This window comes from Pseudophryne corroboree, chromosome 4 (assembly GCF_028390025.1).
Source record: "Pseudophryne corroboree isolate aPseCor3 chromosome 4, aPseCor3.hap2, whole genome shotgun sequence".
Classification (NCBI taxonomy): Eukaryota; Metazoa; Chordata; class Amphibia; order Anura; family Myobatrachidae; genus Pseudophryne; species Pseudophryne corroboree.
The window spans coordinates 182,157,821-182,173,056 of NC_086447.1; the positions used below are offsets into that span (position 1 = coordinate 182,157,821).

At 46.1% G+C, this 15,236-nt stretch overlaps 1 protein-coding gene across 2 annotated transcripts in view; it reads right to left on the reverse strand.

Annotated features, from left to right (window-relative positions):
- Positions 1-1,200: 1,200 nt before the first annotated feature.
- The window catches only part of RASA2 (RAS p21 protein activator 2), a 308,508-nt gene continuing 294,472 nt past the window's right edge, over positions 1,201-15,236 (reverse strand). For both annotated transcript variants that reach the window (XM_063915624.1, XM_063915623.1), the window contains exons 22-24: positions 14,803-14,906; positions 11,687-11,867; positions 1,201-1,933 (exon numbers count right to left, since the gene is read on the reverse strand). In XM_063915624.1, coding sequence (XP_063771694.1) covers positions 1,903-1,933; positions 11,687-11,867; positions 14,803-14,906 — 316 coding nt within the window. In that variant the 3' untranslated portion in view covers positions 1,201-1,902. The remainder of the gene's footprint in view (positions 1,934-11,686; positions 11,868-14,802; positions 14,907-15,236) is intronic.

The window sequence follows — 15,236 nt, forward strand, 5'->3', positions numbered from 1 at the left end:
AACTGCTAACTGCACCGAAGGCATGAGCAGGTGGGAGAGACGGGCACACAAGTATTATTCATAGATGCCAATGTCATAGCAATGACTACTCACCCCGAGGCCATGGAAATACTCATGCTTTTCCCATATTGGTGCTAGCCCTTGTTATGACAAACTGGGTGCCATGTCTACCACGTAACTGAACCCACGGTAAGCATAATTTACATGATTTAATAGTTTTTGCTGCATTTCTCAATAAGAAACTTTTGTCCCAGTGGTGCCGTGAATAGAATGCTGCTACTCTTAAGGCGCTGTGATTCATGAAAGCTTGGGAATCACTTCAGCTAGACATTACATCATTAGAACATTTCTGATCTATACATTAGTACTTAGTGGAGATCACAAAAGGTGACACGTTTAAGGCTTAAACACAGATACGCTGTTCCCTGCACCCATAATACATTCTGAGCTACGCTTTTTGCTTGGTGAATGCGGCATAACCAGCACTTCCTTAAGGATCATAAAAGACTGTGGGGCAGATGTATTAACCTGGAGAAGGCATAAGGAAGTGATAAACCAGTGATATGTGCAAGGTGATAAATGCACAAGCCAATCAGCTCCTAACTGTTGATTTACATATTGGAGCTGATTGGTTGGTGCGTTTATCACCTTGCACATATCACTGGTTTATCACTTCCTTATGCCATCTCCAGGTTAATACATCTGCCCCTGTGTGACTATTGACATGGCAACAGTAAGCGCAGGATGAACCAAGAATGTAGTATGTGCCACAGCCTTACTCCAGTGTCCATCCAGTGTTACCCCTGAATGCTTGTGAGTGCACTGAATAAATAGAGCACACGCGACTTAGGGGACGGAGGAACAGATCATGGTATTATTTCTGGTTCCGAATGCGTTTGCCTAAACCAATCAAGGAGACTTTCTACTGTCCACTGAGAAGTTCTGCAAACTGAAACGCTATTCCAGTGTCATGAACGCTTTAAACGTTATATCGGACTTGGGCACGCAAACTGAATTTCTCTTACCTAAATAAGTACAATGAACATCATGGCTGACCATTAAGTCAGTAGCACGGAATTCCATGTTGATTTTGAGGTGTGGAAGGAAATATCTTAAAAGGTTGGTGCAGAATACGTTCACATACTCAGCCCATATAACAGTAAGTGCTTAACGACTCACAAATCTGGGAAAAGCGTGTGCCACCAGGATTGTACAAATATATTTAGCACATCCATAAACATTTTAACTGGAAAAGATCCACTTTGGAAGAAAATGAAAAGCAGATTAGCAAAGGAAGAAAAAAATAAATAACATTAAAAACCATTTGTACCGTTTAAAGAAAAAAAAGAGGCCTGAATTCCCTGATCCGTCTAGTTCTGGGAGAGGTGATACTCATGCGGATTGTGGCAGAGTTTCTCAACAATCACTGTACCAATTCTTCTAACACTGGGAAACGTGCATCTCAGCTGGATGGCTGGGTTACAAGATCACCACGTGTGGTTTAGCTGGGATCTCGCATACAGTACAGTGCTGAACACACTTCGACAACCCATAGTCTTTTGAGTGGTATGTTCCAATTGGTCTCTGCAGCCTAGCTGAGAATACAGAACTCACTCCAGGAAATGTGACTGAGAAACAAAAAGGTAGCATCTGTACTATGCATAGCACTGCCTGCAGTGTCAATGACACAGCCCAGAATAAATCTTTTTCTCTGGCTGCTAAAAGATGCAGATGCCATTTTCTCATGGTTCTTAGCTACTTTTAACCAGGATATTGTCGTCGTTTAACTTGTATTGCAGGAGTAGTTCCTGCCAAGTGGTTGCAAAAACTCCAGATCCTGGCTGTGACGGAGAATGGTCTGTTGGCATTGCTTTGTTTCCAGTGTCCCATATTCTTGTGCTGCTAAGACCCTTTTCCCACAATTGGATTCTCTCTGCAAGGAAAACCAGAAAATAAATGTACTGCGGTTTGCTTTTACTAAATCATGCTCCAATGTATAAGTAGACAGTCCAGAGGTTGATAACATATGGTCACTAACCAGAAGGTCAATAGAGGTGAACAGTGGTTAAGATGGGATACAATGTAGCGGTTCTCACCATAGAATTCAATAGAGGATTCCCACCACCGAAGTCTATAATGGTGAGTTTGACAGCCCAGCTGCTCACAGCCAATCATGGGCAGCTTTTACAGTGGTGCCCTCTGATTGGCTGGCGGCTTTTCTAATGACAGGAGTCACCTGGGTCTCACTCAGTCGCGTAGTGGAAGTGTATGTGGTCACACATATACTTCCACATGTTCACGTGCGGCAGGTTTTTGGTTTATTTTTGTAATCCCTTGATTTCCTACTTGGACTGTAGAGGATGTGATCTACACTAGGAATAGGTGGGTATGGATTTTTTTTTTTCAGGTTACGTGGATGCTACATGGAGAAGAGAACGTGAATGACTACAGGGATTGTAGGTGAATATGTAGGAGTGTGCAAGAGTGCTTAATAAAGTTCTATTATCACGCTGTGTGGGTGCTGTATTTTTAAAAATATATATATTTTAAAGGGGGACTATAGGTACCAGCAGGCCCTTTATGCTGGTACTTGTGGTTATCCAAGTACCAGCATGCAGGGGAGGCTTGCTTGGACCTGTAGTACCTCCGATAAAAGACAATATCTTATTTTTTACACAAAATTAATGGAATATGAACTCGGCACCCACCGTCCAGGGATAGCCCTGGGCTACAGCCCTGGCCTTGGGTGTCTGGGGAGAAGAAGGGGTCTACTTTATTGGGGGAGTTACTACTAGTTAGAGGGGTTAATGTTATGGCCAAGGAACCAATATAAGCATTTCCCCCGGCTGTGGTATTGCCTCCCTGGCTAGTAGAGCCATGTGCTGGTTTAAAAAATATGGGGAACCCCTACATCTTTTTTCCCTTATTTCTGAAACAATTGTGGAGACAGGACCAGCTCAAAGAGACTAGGGCTGGTTAGGCTTGTGGGGGACCCCACACAGTTTTGTCATATATATATATATATATTTTTTTTTTTTTCACTCTATTTTTACACATTAACACAGAGAAGCCTGCACGGATCTCACTGACATGTGCAGGCTTCATATTCAGGAGTGTTTGGCTTCCAGCAAACATGGCAACCAAAGGCAGTTACACACACCATCCGAAAAATAAGATTTTACTCACCGGTAAATCTATTTCTCGTAGTCCGTAGTGGATGCTGGGAACTCCGTAAGGACCATAGGGAATAGCGGCTCCGCAGGAGACTGGGCACAACTAAAGAAAGCTTTAGGACTACCTGGTGTGCACTGGCTCCTCCCCCTATGACCCTCCTCCAGACCTCAGTTAGGATATTGTGCCCGGAAGAGCTGACACAATAAGGAAGGATTTTGAATCCCGGGTAAGACTCATACCAGCCACACCAATCACACCGTATAACTCGTGATACTATACCCAGTTAACAGTATGAATAATAACTGAGCCTCTCAACAGATGGCTCAACAATAACCCTTTAGTTAAACAATAACTATCTACAAGTATTGCAGACAATCCGCACTTGGGACGGGCGCCCAGCATCCACTACGGACTACGAGAAATAGATTTACCGGTGAGTAAAATCGTATTTTCTCTGACGTCCTAGTGGATGCTGGGAACTCCGTAAGGACCATGGGGATTATACCAAAGCTCCCAAACGGGCGGGAGAGTGCGGATGACTCTGCAGCACCGAATGAGCAAACTCAAGGTCCTCCTCAGCCAGGGTATCAAACTTGTATACTTTTGCAAAAATGTTTGAACCCGACCAAGTAACAGCTCGGCAAAGTTGTAAAGCCGAGACCCCTCAGGCAGCCGCCCAAGAAGAGCCCCTTTCCTCGTGGAATGGGCTTTTACAGATTTAGGGTGCGGCAGTCCAGCCGCAGAATGTGCAAGTTGAATCGTGCTACAGATCCAGCGAGCAATAGTCTGCTTAGAAGCAGGAGCACCCAGCGTGTTGGGTGCATACAGGATAAATAGCGAGTCAGTTTTCCTGACTCCAGCCGTCCAGGAAACATATATTTTCCAGGCCCTGACTACGTCCAGTAACTTGGAGTCCTCCAAGTCCCACGTAGCCGCCGGCACCACAATAGGTTGGTTCACATGAAAAGCTGATACCACCTTAGGAAGGAATTGGGAACGAGTCCTCAGTTCCGCCCTATCCATATGAAAATCAGATAAGGGCTTTTACATGACAAAACCGCCAATTCTGATACACGCTTGGCCAACGCCAAGGCAAACAGCATGACCACTTTCCACGTGAGGTATTTTAGCTCTACGGATTTAAGTGGCTCAACCCAATGCGGCTTCAGGAAATCCAACACCACGTTGAGATCCCACGGTGCCACTAGAGGCACAAACGGGGGCTGAATATGCAGCACTCCCTTAACCAAAGTCTGAACTTCAGGCAGTGAAGCCAGTTCTTTTGGAAGAAAATGTACAGAGCCGAAATCTGGACCTTAACGTAACCCAATTTTAGGCCCGTAGTCACTCCTGACTGTAGGAAGTTCAGAAATCGACCCAGTTGAATTTCCTCCGTTGGGGCCTTCCTGGCCTCACACCAAGCAACATATTTTTGCCATATGTGGTGATAATATTTTGCGATCACATCTTTCCTAGCCTTAATCAGCGTAGGAATGACTTCCTCCGGAATGCCTTTTCCTTTAGGATCCGGTGTTCAACCGCCATGCCGTCCAACACAGCCGTGGTAAGTCTTGGAACAGGCAGGGCCCCTGCTGTAGCAGGTCCTGTCTGAACGGCAGAGGCCATGGGTCCTCTGAGGTCATTTCTTGAAGTTCCGGGTACCAAGCTCTTCTTGGCCAATCTGGAACCACGAGTATAGTTCTTACTCCTCTCCTTCTTAGTATTCTCAATACCCTGGGTATGAGAGGCAAAGGAAGGAACACATACACCGACTGGTACACCCACGGTGTTACCAGAGCGTCTACAGCTATCGCCTGAAGGTCCCTTGACCTGGCGCAATATCTTTTTAGCTTTTTGTTGAGGCGGGACGCCATCATGTCCACCTGTGGCCTTTCCCAATGGTGTACAATCATTTTGAAGACTTCTGGATGAAGTCCCCACTCTCCCGGGTGGAGGTCGTGCCTGCTGAGAAAGTCTGCTTCCCAGTTGTCCACTCCGGGAATGAACACTGCTGACAGTGCTAATACATGATTTTCCGCCCATCGGAAAATCCTTGTGGCTTCTGCCATCACCATCCTGCTTCTTGTGCCGCCCTGCTGGTTTACATGGGCGACCGCCGTGATGTTGTCTGACTGGATCAGCACCGGCTGGTGTTGAAGCAGGGGTCTAGCCTGACTTAGGGCATTGTGAATGGCCCTTAGACCCAGAATATTTATGTGTAGGGAAGTCTCCTGACTTGACCATAGTCCTTGGAAGTTTCTTCCCTGTGTGACTGCCCCCCCAGCCTCGAAGGCTGGCATCTGTGGTCACCAGGACCCAGTCCTGTATGCCAAATCTGCGGCCCTCTATAAGATGAGCACTCTGCAGCCACCACAACAGCGACACCCTGGCCCATGGAGACAGGGTTATCAGCCGATGCATCTGAAGATGCGACCCGGACCACTTGTCCAACAGATCCCACTGGAAGATCCTTGCATGGAACCTACCCAATGGAATTTCTTCGTAAGAAGTTACCATCTTTCCAAGGACTCGTGTGCATTGATGCACCGACACCTGTATTTGTATTAGGAGGTCTCTGATTAGAGATAACAACTCCTTGGCCTTCTCCTCCGGGAGAAACCCTTTTTCCTGTTCTGTGTCCAGAACCATACCCAGGAACAGTAGACGCGTCGTAGGAACCAGCTGCGACTTTGGACTATTCAGAATCCAGCCGTGCTGTTGTAGCACTTCCCGAGATAGTGCTACTCCGACGAACAACTGCTCCCTGGACCTCGCCTTTATAAGGAGATCGTCCAAGTACGGGATAAGTATAACTCCCTTTTTTTGAAGGAGTAACATCATTTCGGCCATTACCTTGGTAAATACCCTCGGTGCCGGGGACAGACCAACGGCAACGTCTGGAATTGGTAATGACAGTCCTGTACCACAATTTTGAGGTACTCCTGGTGAGGAGGGTAAATGGGGACATGCAGGTAAGCATCCTTGATGTCCAGTGATACCATGTAATCCCCTTCGTCCAGGCTTGCAATAACTGCCCTGAGCGATTCCATTTTGAACTTGAACCTTCGTATATAAGTGTTCAAGGATTTCAATTTTAGAATGGGTCTCACCGAACCGTCTGGTTTCGGTACCACAACATTGTGGAATAGTAACCCCGGCCTTGTTGAAGGAGGGGTACCGTGATTATCACCTGCTGGAAGTACAGCTTGTGAATTGCCGCCAGTACTACCTCTCCACGAGGGCAGCAAGCAAGGCTGATTTGAGGTAACGGCGAGGGGGAGTCGCCCCGAAACTCCAGCTTGTATCCCTGTGATACTACTTGCAGAACCCAGGGATCCACCTGTGAGCGAGCCAACTGGTCGCTGAAGTTCCCGAGACGCACCCCCACCGCACCTGGCTCACCTGTGGAGCCCCAGCGTCATGCGGTGGACTCAGAGGAAGCGGGGGAAGATTTTTGATCCTGGGAACTGGCTGTCTGGTGCAGCTTTTTCCCTCTTCCCTTGTCTCTGTGCAGAAAGGAAGCGCCTTTAACCCGCTTGCTGTTCTGAAGCCGAAAGGACTGTACCTTATAATACGGTGCTTTCTTAGGCTGTGAGGAAAACTTGAGGTAAATTTTTTCATTCCCAGCTGTTGCTGTGGATACGAGGTCCCAGAGACCATCTCCAAACAATACCTCACCCTTAAAAGGCAGAATCTTCATGTGCCTTCTAAAGTCAGCATCGCCTGTCCACTGCCGGGTCCCTAATACCCCCCTGGCAGAATGGACATTGCAATAATTCTGGATGCCAGCCGGCAAATATCCCTCTGTGCATCCCTCATATATAAGACGACATCTTTAATATGCTCTATGGTTAGCAAATAGTATCCCTGTCCTGACAGGGTAATAGACCACGCTGCAGCAGTACTATCCATGCTGAGGCAATTGTAGGTCTCAGTATAGTACCTGAGTGTGTATATACAGACTTCAGGATAGCCTCCTGCTTTTTATCAGCAGGTTCCTTCAAAGTGGCCGTATTCTAAGACGGCAGTGCCACCTTTTTTGACAAACGTGTGAGCGCCTTATCCACCCTAGGGGATATCTCCCAACGTGACCTATCCTCTGGCGGGAAAAGGTACGCCATCAGTAACTTTTTAGAAATTACCAGTTTCTTATCGGGGGAACCCACGCTTCTACACAAACTTCATTCACTCATCTGATGGGGGAACAAAACACTGTCTGCTTTTTCTCCCCAAACATAAAACCCCTTTTTTGTGGTACCTGGGTTAATGTCAGAAATGTGTAACACATTTTTCATTGCCGAGATCATGCAACGGATGTTCCTAGTGGATTGTGTATATGTCTCAACCTCGTCGACACTGGAGTCAGACTCCGTGTCGACATCTGTGTCTGCCATCTGAGGTAGCGGGCGTTTTTGAGCCCCTGATGGCCTTTGAGACGCCTGGGTAGGCGCGGGCTGAGAAGCCGGCTGTCCCACAGCTGTTACGTCATCCATCCTTTTATGTAAGGAGTTGACACTGTCGGTTAATACCTTCCACCTATCCATCCACTCTGGTGTCGGCCTCACAGGGGGCGACATCACATTTATCGGCATCTGCTCCGCCTCCACATAAGCCTCCTCATCAACCATGTCGACACAGCCGTACCGACACACCGCACACACACAGGGAATGCTCTGACTGAGGACAGGACCCCACAAAGTCCTTTGGGGAGACAGAGAGAGAGTATGCCAGCACACACCAGAGCGCTATATAATGCAGGGATTTACACTACCCACAGTGATTTTTCCCTTATAGCTGCTATAATACACAGATTTGCGCCTAAATTTAGTGCCCCCCCTCTCTTTTTAACCCTTTGAGCTTGAAAACTACAGGGGAGAGCCTGGGGAGCTGTCTTCCAGCTGCACTGTGAAGAGAAAATGGCGCCAGTGTGCTGAGGGAGATAGCCCCGCCCCTTTTTCGGCAGACTTTCTCCCGGTTTTTATAGATCTCTGGCAGGGGTATTTTTCACATACAGATGTGTCCACTTACATCTTTGTTTTTTTTCCAAATTTGGCACAACATGTAAAACACGGCTAAGCTCTTTTTCACGAGTAGCGAGTGGATAAATGTAAAAAATTTTGTTTTCCGTAATAGAATATGTATAAAGTAACATATTAAAGAAGCAAATTAAGCAAAATCACAAGGCATAGCTAAATCTCTCAGTCTATGGCATGCAAAACTGTGCCATACATGGCGGGATATAGCAAAGATGTATGTGCACACATCTGTATATAGCCTCTAGGACTATATATTGTGATTAATTTGCCAGCCAAGGTGTTAATATTGCTGCTCAGGGCGCCGCCTCCCCCCCCCCAGCGCCCTGCACCCATCAGTGACCGGAGTGTGAGGTGTGCATGAGGAGCAATGGCGCACAGCTGCAGTGCTGTGCGCTACCTTGTTGAAGACCGAAGTCTTCTGCCGCCGATTTTCAGGACCATCTTCGTGCTTCTGGCTCTGTAAGGGGGACGGCGGCGCGGCTCCGGGACCGAACGATCGAGGTCGGGTCCTGTGTTCGATCCCTCTGGAGCTAATGGTGTCCAGTAGCCTAAGAAGCCCAAACTATCTCCAGTCAGGTAGGTTCGCTTCTTCTCCCCTTAGTCCCTCGTAGCAGTGAGTCTGTTGCCAGCAGATCTCACTGAAAATAAAAAACCTAAAATATACTTTCTTTTCTAGGAGCTCAGGAGAGCCCCTAGTGTGCATCCAGCTCAGCTGGGCACAAGATTCTAACTGAGGTCTGGAGGAGGGTCATAGGGGGAGGAGCCAGTGCACACCAGGTAGTCCTAAAGCTTTCTTTAGTTGTGCCCAGTCTCCTGCGGAGCCGCTATTCCCCATGGTCCTTACGGAGTTCCCAGCATCCACTAGGACGTCAGAGAAACACAATGAACTACTGTAAAACACGGAACGTTTATTCCTTTGTTTTAGTTATAAAAAGAACCACCTGTACCTAAATCAATCCCATCCATGTTTAATCTCGTACAAACATGGGTGAGATATGATTATTAGTAAATTTACCCACACGTCTTCTGCTATTCCAAGAGTTTAGGGCTAGAAATTTGTAGACTGATTGTGAGCAGGCAAGAAGTTACTGATCAGGTCACATTTACACTGACCTCCACTATGTTTTAGCAGCACTCTAAGCAAAGAAACTCACCACTAGGAGAATAACACTGGCACTACTTTGCAGGTGAGCATGTGCAGTGGTCCAGACAGGGATAGAGCAGATAAAGTGATAGCTGGGAACATACTTTACATACAGATTTGTCCTCATACACTATTGCTGTAGTTGCAGCAAACATCCCTTTTTGGTGCACCAGGTCCCCTGCGAGTCGCATTGCGCAGAGTGTCTTTTTCATGCGAATGTGTCTTAATCGCACTGCAATTAATTTCGAATGCAACACAATCTGTGTGCGACAGAGTCTGAATCTGTATACGATGCAGAACACCGACTTAAGGGGGTAATTCAGACCCGATCGCTAGGGTGCATTTTTTGCATCCCTGCGATCAGGCAATCGCTGCTTACAGGGGGAGGGGGAATTCGTTGTGCAGGTGTGCGACTGCATGTGCAGGAGAGCTGCACAAACAGAGGTTTGTGCAGTCTCTGCACAGCCCAGGACTTACTCAGCTGCTGCGATGATCGGGGCCGGAGCAGATGTCACGAATCCTCTCACAAAACGCCGGGTCCCTCCTGCGTTTTTCCGGACACTCCCTGAAAACAGTCAGTTGCCACCCATAAACACCCTTTTCCTGTCAATCTTCTTGCGATCACCGATGCGATCGGATTTTTCGCACCATCCCGTTGCTTCCCGTTGCTCCGTGTCGCTGCGGACCGTCGCGCCTGCGCATTGCGGTGCATGTGCAGTTTAGACCTGATCGTCCGCTGTGCAAAAACGCACAGCAGCGATGGGTTACGGTCGTTAGGTCGACACTCATTAGGTCGACCACTGAAGGTCGACAATGCCATTAGGTCGACAAGCACTAGGTCGACAGGTCAAAAGGTCGACATGTTTTTTTTTGTTTTTTTTTAATGATTTTTTTGGATTTTTTCATACTTAACGATCCACATGGACTACGATTGGAACGGTAATCTGTGCCGAGCGAAGTGGTAGCGGAGCGAGGCACCTTGACCTGAAGCATGGCGAGCAAAGCGAGCCATGCGAGGGGACACGGTGCACTAATTTGGGTTCACGGTCACTTTACGAAGAAACGACACCAAAACCAGTCAAAAACCTCATGTCGACCTTTTGACCTGTCGACCTAGTACATGTCGACCTAATGGCAATGTCGAACTTCAGTGGTAGACCTAATGAGTGTCGACCTAAGTTGGGTCGACCCAACGACCCATACCTGCAGCGACCACAAAAAAATACAAGAGTCCGCCTTCTGCTGCGCTGTCCACAAGTCCTTAAATAAGAATAGTGATGGTTTATCAAAGGATTACTGAAAGTCCCCAACTGCAGAACCAAGGAAAGAGGGTCACCAACAGTCTAGATAGTTCAGGGAGAATAGTGTTCTGGAATCTTAGATGACGATAGTTGACAGATGTGTATCGTAAACGCGTGATTGGAGAACTCCTTATAGGTACGCACCGTACTCACATGTACAATGTGCGTAGAGTTTTCGTAAAGGTATCTTTCTCCTCCATACACGTAGTGGATTCTATCGGTCTTCTTCCGTTTTAATCGCCACTCATAAAACAAAGAACAACAAAAGGGTATGGAAACCCCAATGGTGTAATACGTTCAATATATTGCCGTCAGAACAAGGTTATATACGTTCAATATATTGCCGTCAGAACAGAATCTGATGCGTTTACGATACACATCTGTCAACTATCGTCATCTAAGATTCCAGAACACTATTCTCCCTGAACTATCTAGACTGTTGGTGACCCTCTTTCCTTGGTTCTGGAGTTTGGGACTTTCAATAATTCTTTGATAAACCATCACTATTCTTATTTAAGGACTTGCGGATAGCGCAGCAAAAGGCGGACTCTTGTATTTTTTGTGATTACTTTTATGGAAAGAAAGTGACATCTCCCTGGACGCCCTCACCGCAGCTATCTGTGGGCGCAGTAGATACTCACCCTCTTTTCCGTGCATACCTGCAGCGATCAGGTCTGAATTAGCTCCTTTGTTCATGTCAAGTTCCATCGCACATAAATATACAAGTGTTGCATGTCAAATTAACCAGTGCTATCTCGTGAAGAGATTTTGTCTCTTCATGTGGAAAAGCCAGTGTGGCTCACTTACGTCAGGTTCTCACGCTACATGACATATTGAGGCTAGGTACATGAGCATACATCTATATCTTAAAAAATAAAAATAAAATCTGTGTACAGTGCATATATTTATATATTTTTTAAAAAAAATTCTATTCCTCAGTATTTAGCTACTTTTTATACATTCTAATAACATTTACATTGCAAACATGGCAGACACTGACTGCCAAGCACGATCTTTTACCCAATACTCACTGGCTGCCATATTTGGCACTGGTAGAGCCTTTTTTGTATTTCTCGTGAGGTTCGTTCAGTTTCTCAATAATGGCTTTGATATGCTGGAGGGTCTTGAACGTTTCCACAGAATCTTCTATAGTGAAGTGGTATTCACTGTGCTCCTGTGGGCCCTGGTACACTGCGATACTGCCACAGGCCTCTGAAAGGAAGAGGGCCAATATATTCACAAACACACAGGCAACAATGGCTAACAAAAACAAATCCCTCTTCTGTGTATATACTGGCGCCTTCACAGGCTAGTACCCTTCATACAAGCAAGAGGAAACAGTTCAGTTCTAGGTCCCGTGACCCTTATCTCAGATAAGGGACCCACTGTCAACATGACAATGGTCGACAGCAAAAGGTCGTCATTAGTTTTTTTGGAAATTTTATTTTCACTTTTTCATACTTTACCATCCATGTGGACTCCAACTGCGTGAGGCACCTGGCGAGCCATGAAAGGGTACGCAGTACACTTATTGGGGTTCTATGTGCTAATACAGAGAAAATGACACCAAAATGTAACTAAAAAACTCTTGTCGACCTTTTCATGTGTCAACCTTTTGTCACTGTCGACCTTTTGGGGTCTACCTAATAACTGTTGACCTTGTATACCACAGCCAATCAGGGCAATACCATATAAAATATCAGTTTTTTGGTACTGTGAGTGGTAAAGCACCATGTGTATAAGGACTCTGGCAACTGAGCAGTACAGGCTGGATTTTAGGTACAAGTGCTTCAGAGAAATAACGTAGTCGGGCATTCATTTTCTTGTGCTTAATAACTAAACCTTCAAAAGCATTCCCAGTTTTGCAGCAGCAGACGGGTGCATGACCGTGGTACGGGGAGCACGGGTAATCTAACGTTACCCAGATAAAGTGATCATCAAATCATCTAACTGCAAAAAGCAGAGGAGTCAGATGCAGGAGGAATGCTCCTGCTCCCTGCACCACCTGCATCTAAACAATAACACTCACATTCCCCTGTACTCCCTCTGCGGATACCGCTTCCAGTACATGCTGTCCTGTCTTCCCGGTCACAACAAGCTGCCTTGTCCTCCTTATGATCTCAAATACATTATTCTCCAAGTGTTAACCATGTTCATTGTGCACTCCCAAGGCATTTCCTCCTAGCAATCAGCAGAGTCCCTAAAGCTGCCCACACATCGTGGGATCTTTTTCTCTAATATGTGACATTAAAGAGCAGTGAAGGAGTTTGGGCACTTACAGATTTACCTCCAAAACCACAAACTTCTCCCGCTCTATACACATGAAGGCTGTGGGACGCTTAAGTATTTTTCTAAGAAAGCCCCGAGGTCAGAACAAGAGGCAGAGGAGAAAACAATATTCACCAACAAGAAATGGAACAAAAATCCTAACAAGGATAGCAGAGACACCAACCAGGGCGTAAAGGGAATACGTCCCTCACTGGGCTCAGACAAAATGATTTACTGTAACTACAAAAATAAATCACATTTTCTCTTTCATCCCACCGGGGATAATTGCTGGAAACATACCAAAGCTGTCCCCAAGAGAGGGTAAATTAAGTGTTGACACTTTACAACCCTGTGAACATGTAAACCAAAGATAAGGCTTATGCCTGGTGCAGCTATTCAGAAGAAGCATCATGCTGTGCCACCACCAAATGGCACCATATATGCAGTGCATGGCTGTACTGCCTCAATGTACGACTGGCAGATTACCAAAGTAATCTCCCTGGCTATGGTTCTGATGAAGGCCATGATCTTTAATGGGAAACACAGAAGATCAATAGGTTATATGTCCTGCCCTGACAGATGTCCAGAAAGTGAAAAAAGCCCTCTGCCACTGGAAACTTATCATGGTCTTTAGTAGTAACGTGGCGACCCCTATGGGCTGAAAGGAGGAATGGGTCCTAAGGATAGCTCACTAAAGTTGAGAAAGGAAACAGAAGGAGACAGTGGGGCAAATGTAGTATAGTGGTAAGGATCGTGCCGATATAGCTCTTCCTGCTTCGCCTCTTTACGGAGGCGAAACAAGAAGCACCAGTGACAAGATATATGAACACCTAGGGTGGGAGAGTGAAAACTCCGGCGATCCCGGTCACATCCCCACAACGCATTAGGGGGTAGGCACGGTCATTGCCAGTGGCTGTTCATACGTAGCGTGCTGATGTGCTGGGCAATCTTAAAGATAGTAGTGCTGATAATGACAGGGACACATAGCACCCCTATCTTCTAGCAAGTACTGCCACAGTAATACATGGAGAGGTGGTATCAGCACACATAACATGCGCTGATAATATTCCCCCACCCCCACCCCACCCAAGATCCCATAAGGAATAACATTACATCTACCCCCAGAAACTCCCAAAAGTGCCAGAGAATAGCTGCATACCATGACTTTATTGGGCAGTATGCTGCTAACACAATCAGCAGAACTCCTACACTTAACGTTTCAGCCTCCTCACCAAAGGGAATGGATAATTGGATGGATGCTCCAAGGGACAGACATGGCAGCTACCAGAAAGGATTTTAAATCACCTGTTCTGTATTCAAAGGGCTCTACTTGATGAGTCAATAGAGATGTTGATCACCAACTGACCCCACTTGTCCTGAGCTTTGACTTGTCCTGAGTCCAAAGAAGGTGCAGAGAATAACATCACCATGGCACAGTGGTAAGATAAATGCTGTTCAAAAGGATGACCCCCCCTTCCATCATCTCTTGCCTAGTATGGGGCTACCTCAACTTTTTTCACAAACTAAGATATTTTAATGAATATCTGTGTACTGAACAAAGGAGAAAAGAGTGTCATTGCAAGCCGTAATTACTAATCAAGCAGTGTTATAATTCTGCAAGTACTAGGCAATTCACACAGTGTATGTGGTGTGCAGGTCAGTATTTCCCACATGGAATTGAGGACACTTATTTCCTTTTTTCTACTGCATCTTCTCTTACCAAACATGCTGGTACAGCAGTACTCATCACACACCGCACTGTATGAAGTGATATGATGTTAGCAGCATTCACTCAAACACGCCATGTGTAGCCTGCAGGGGACGGGCCCATTCAAACATTAATGTCCGAAGCAGAAGTTATTTTTGTGAACATGTTTACCTTCCATCTTCTGCAGTTTTGGCATGCTCATGCTGAAAAGGGAATAGATCTTCTCACACTCGCGGTCTCCGTCAATATCTAAAGCCACGTCAGCTGGAACATCTCTGTAGAGTGAAGACACGACAGGCACTTAGCTCAGGGGAAGGCATTTATAAGCTCAGTGTACCCAAGCACAGAACACTCTGATACACAGCTGCTGGACACTGATCCGGTGCCATCAACATGATGGAAGCCAGAAGCTTTCACACCATCAAGCTCATTTTACTCCAGATGAGATTGAACAAAACATTATATTAAATCTTTAAGAAGGTATACAAAGGAGAATGACACCTTCTGAAACGTGCAACGTATATCTTCTTCACTCAATTCATCAATATGACTAGCAAACATTTCCTTCTTTGGTGACTAATTAATTCAGATTCATCATGATCACT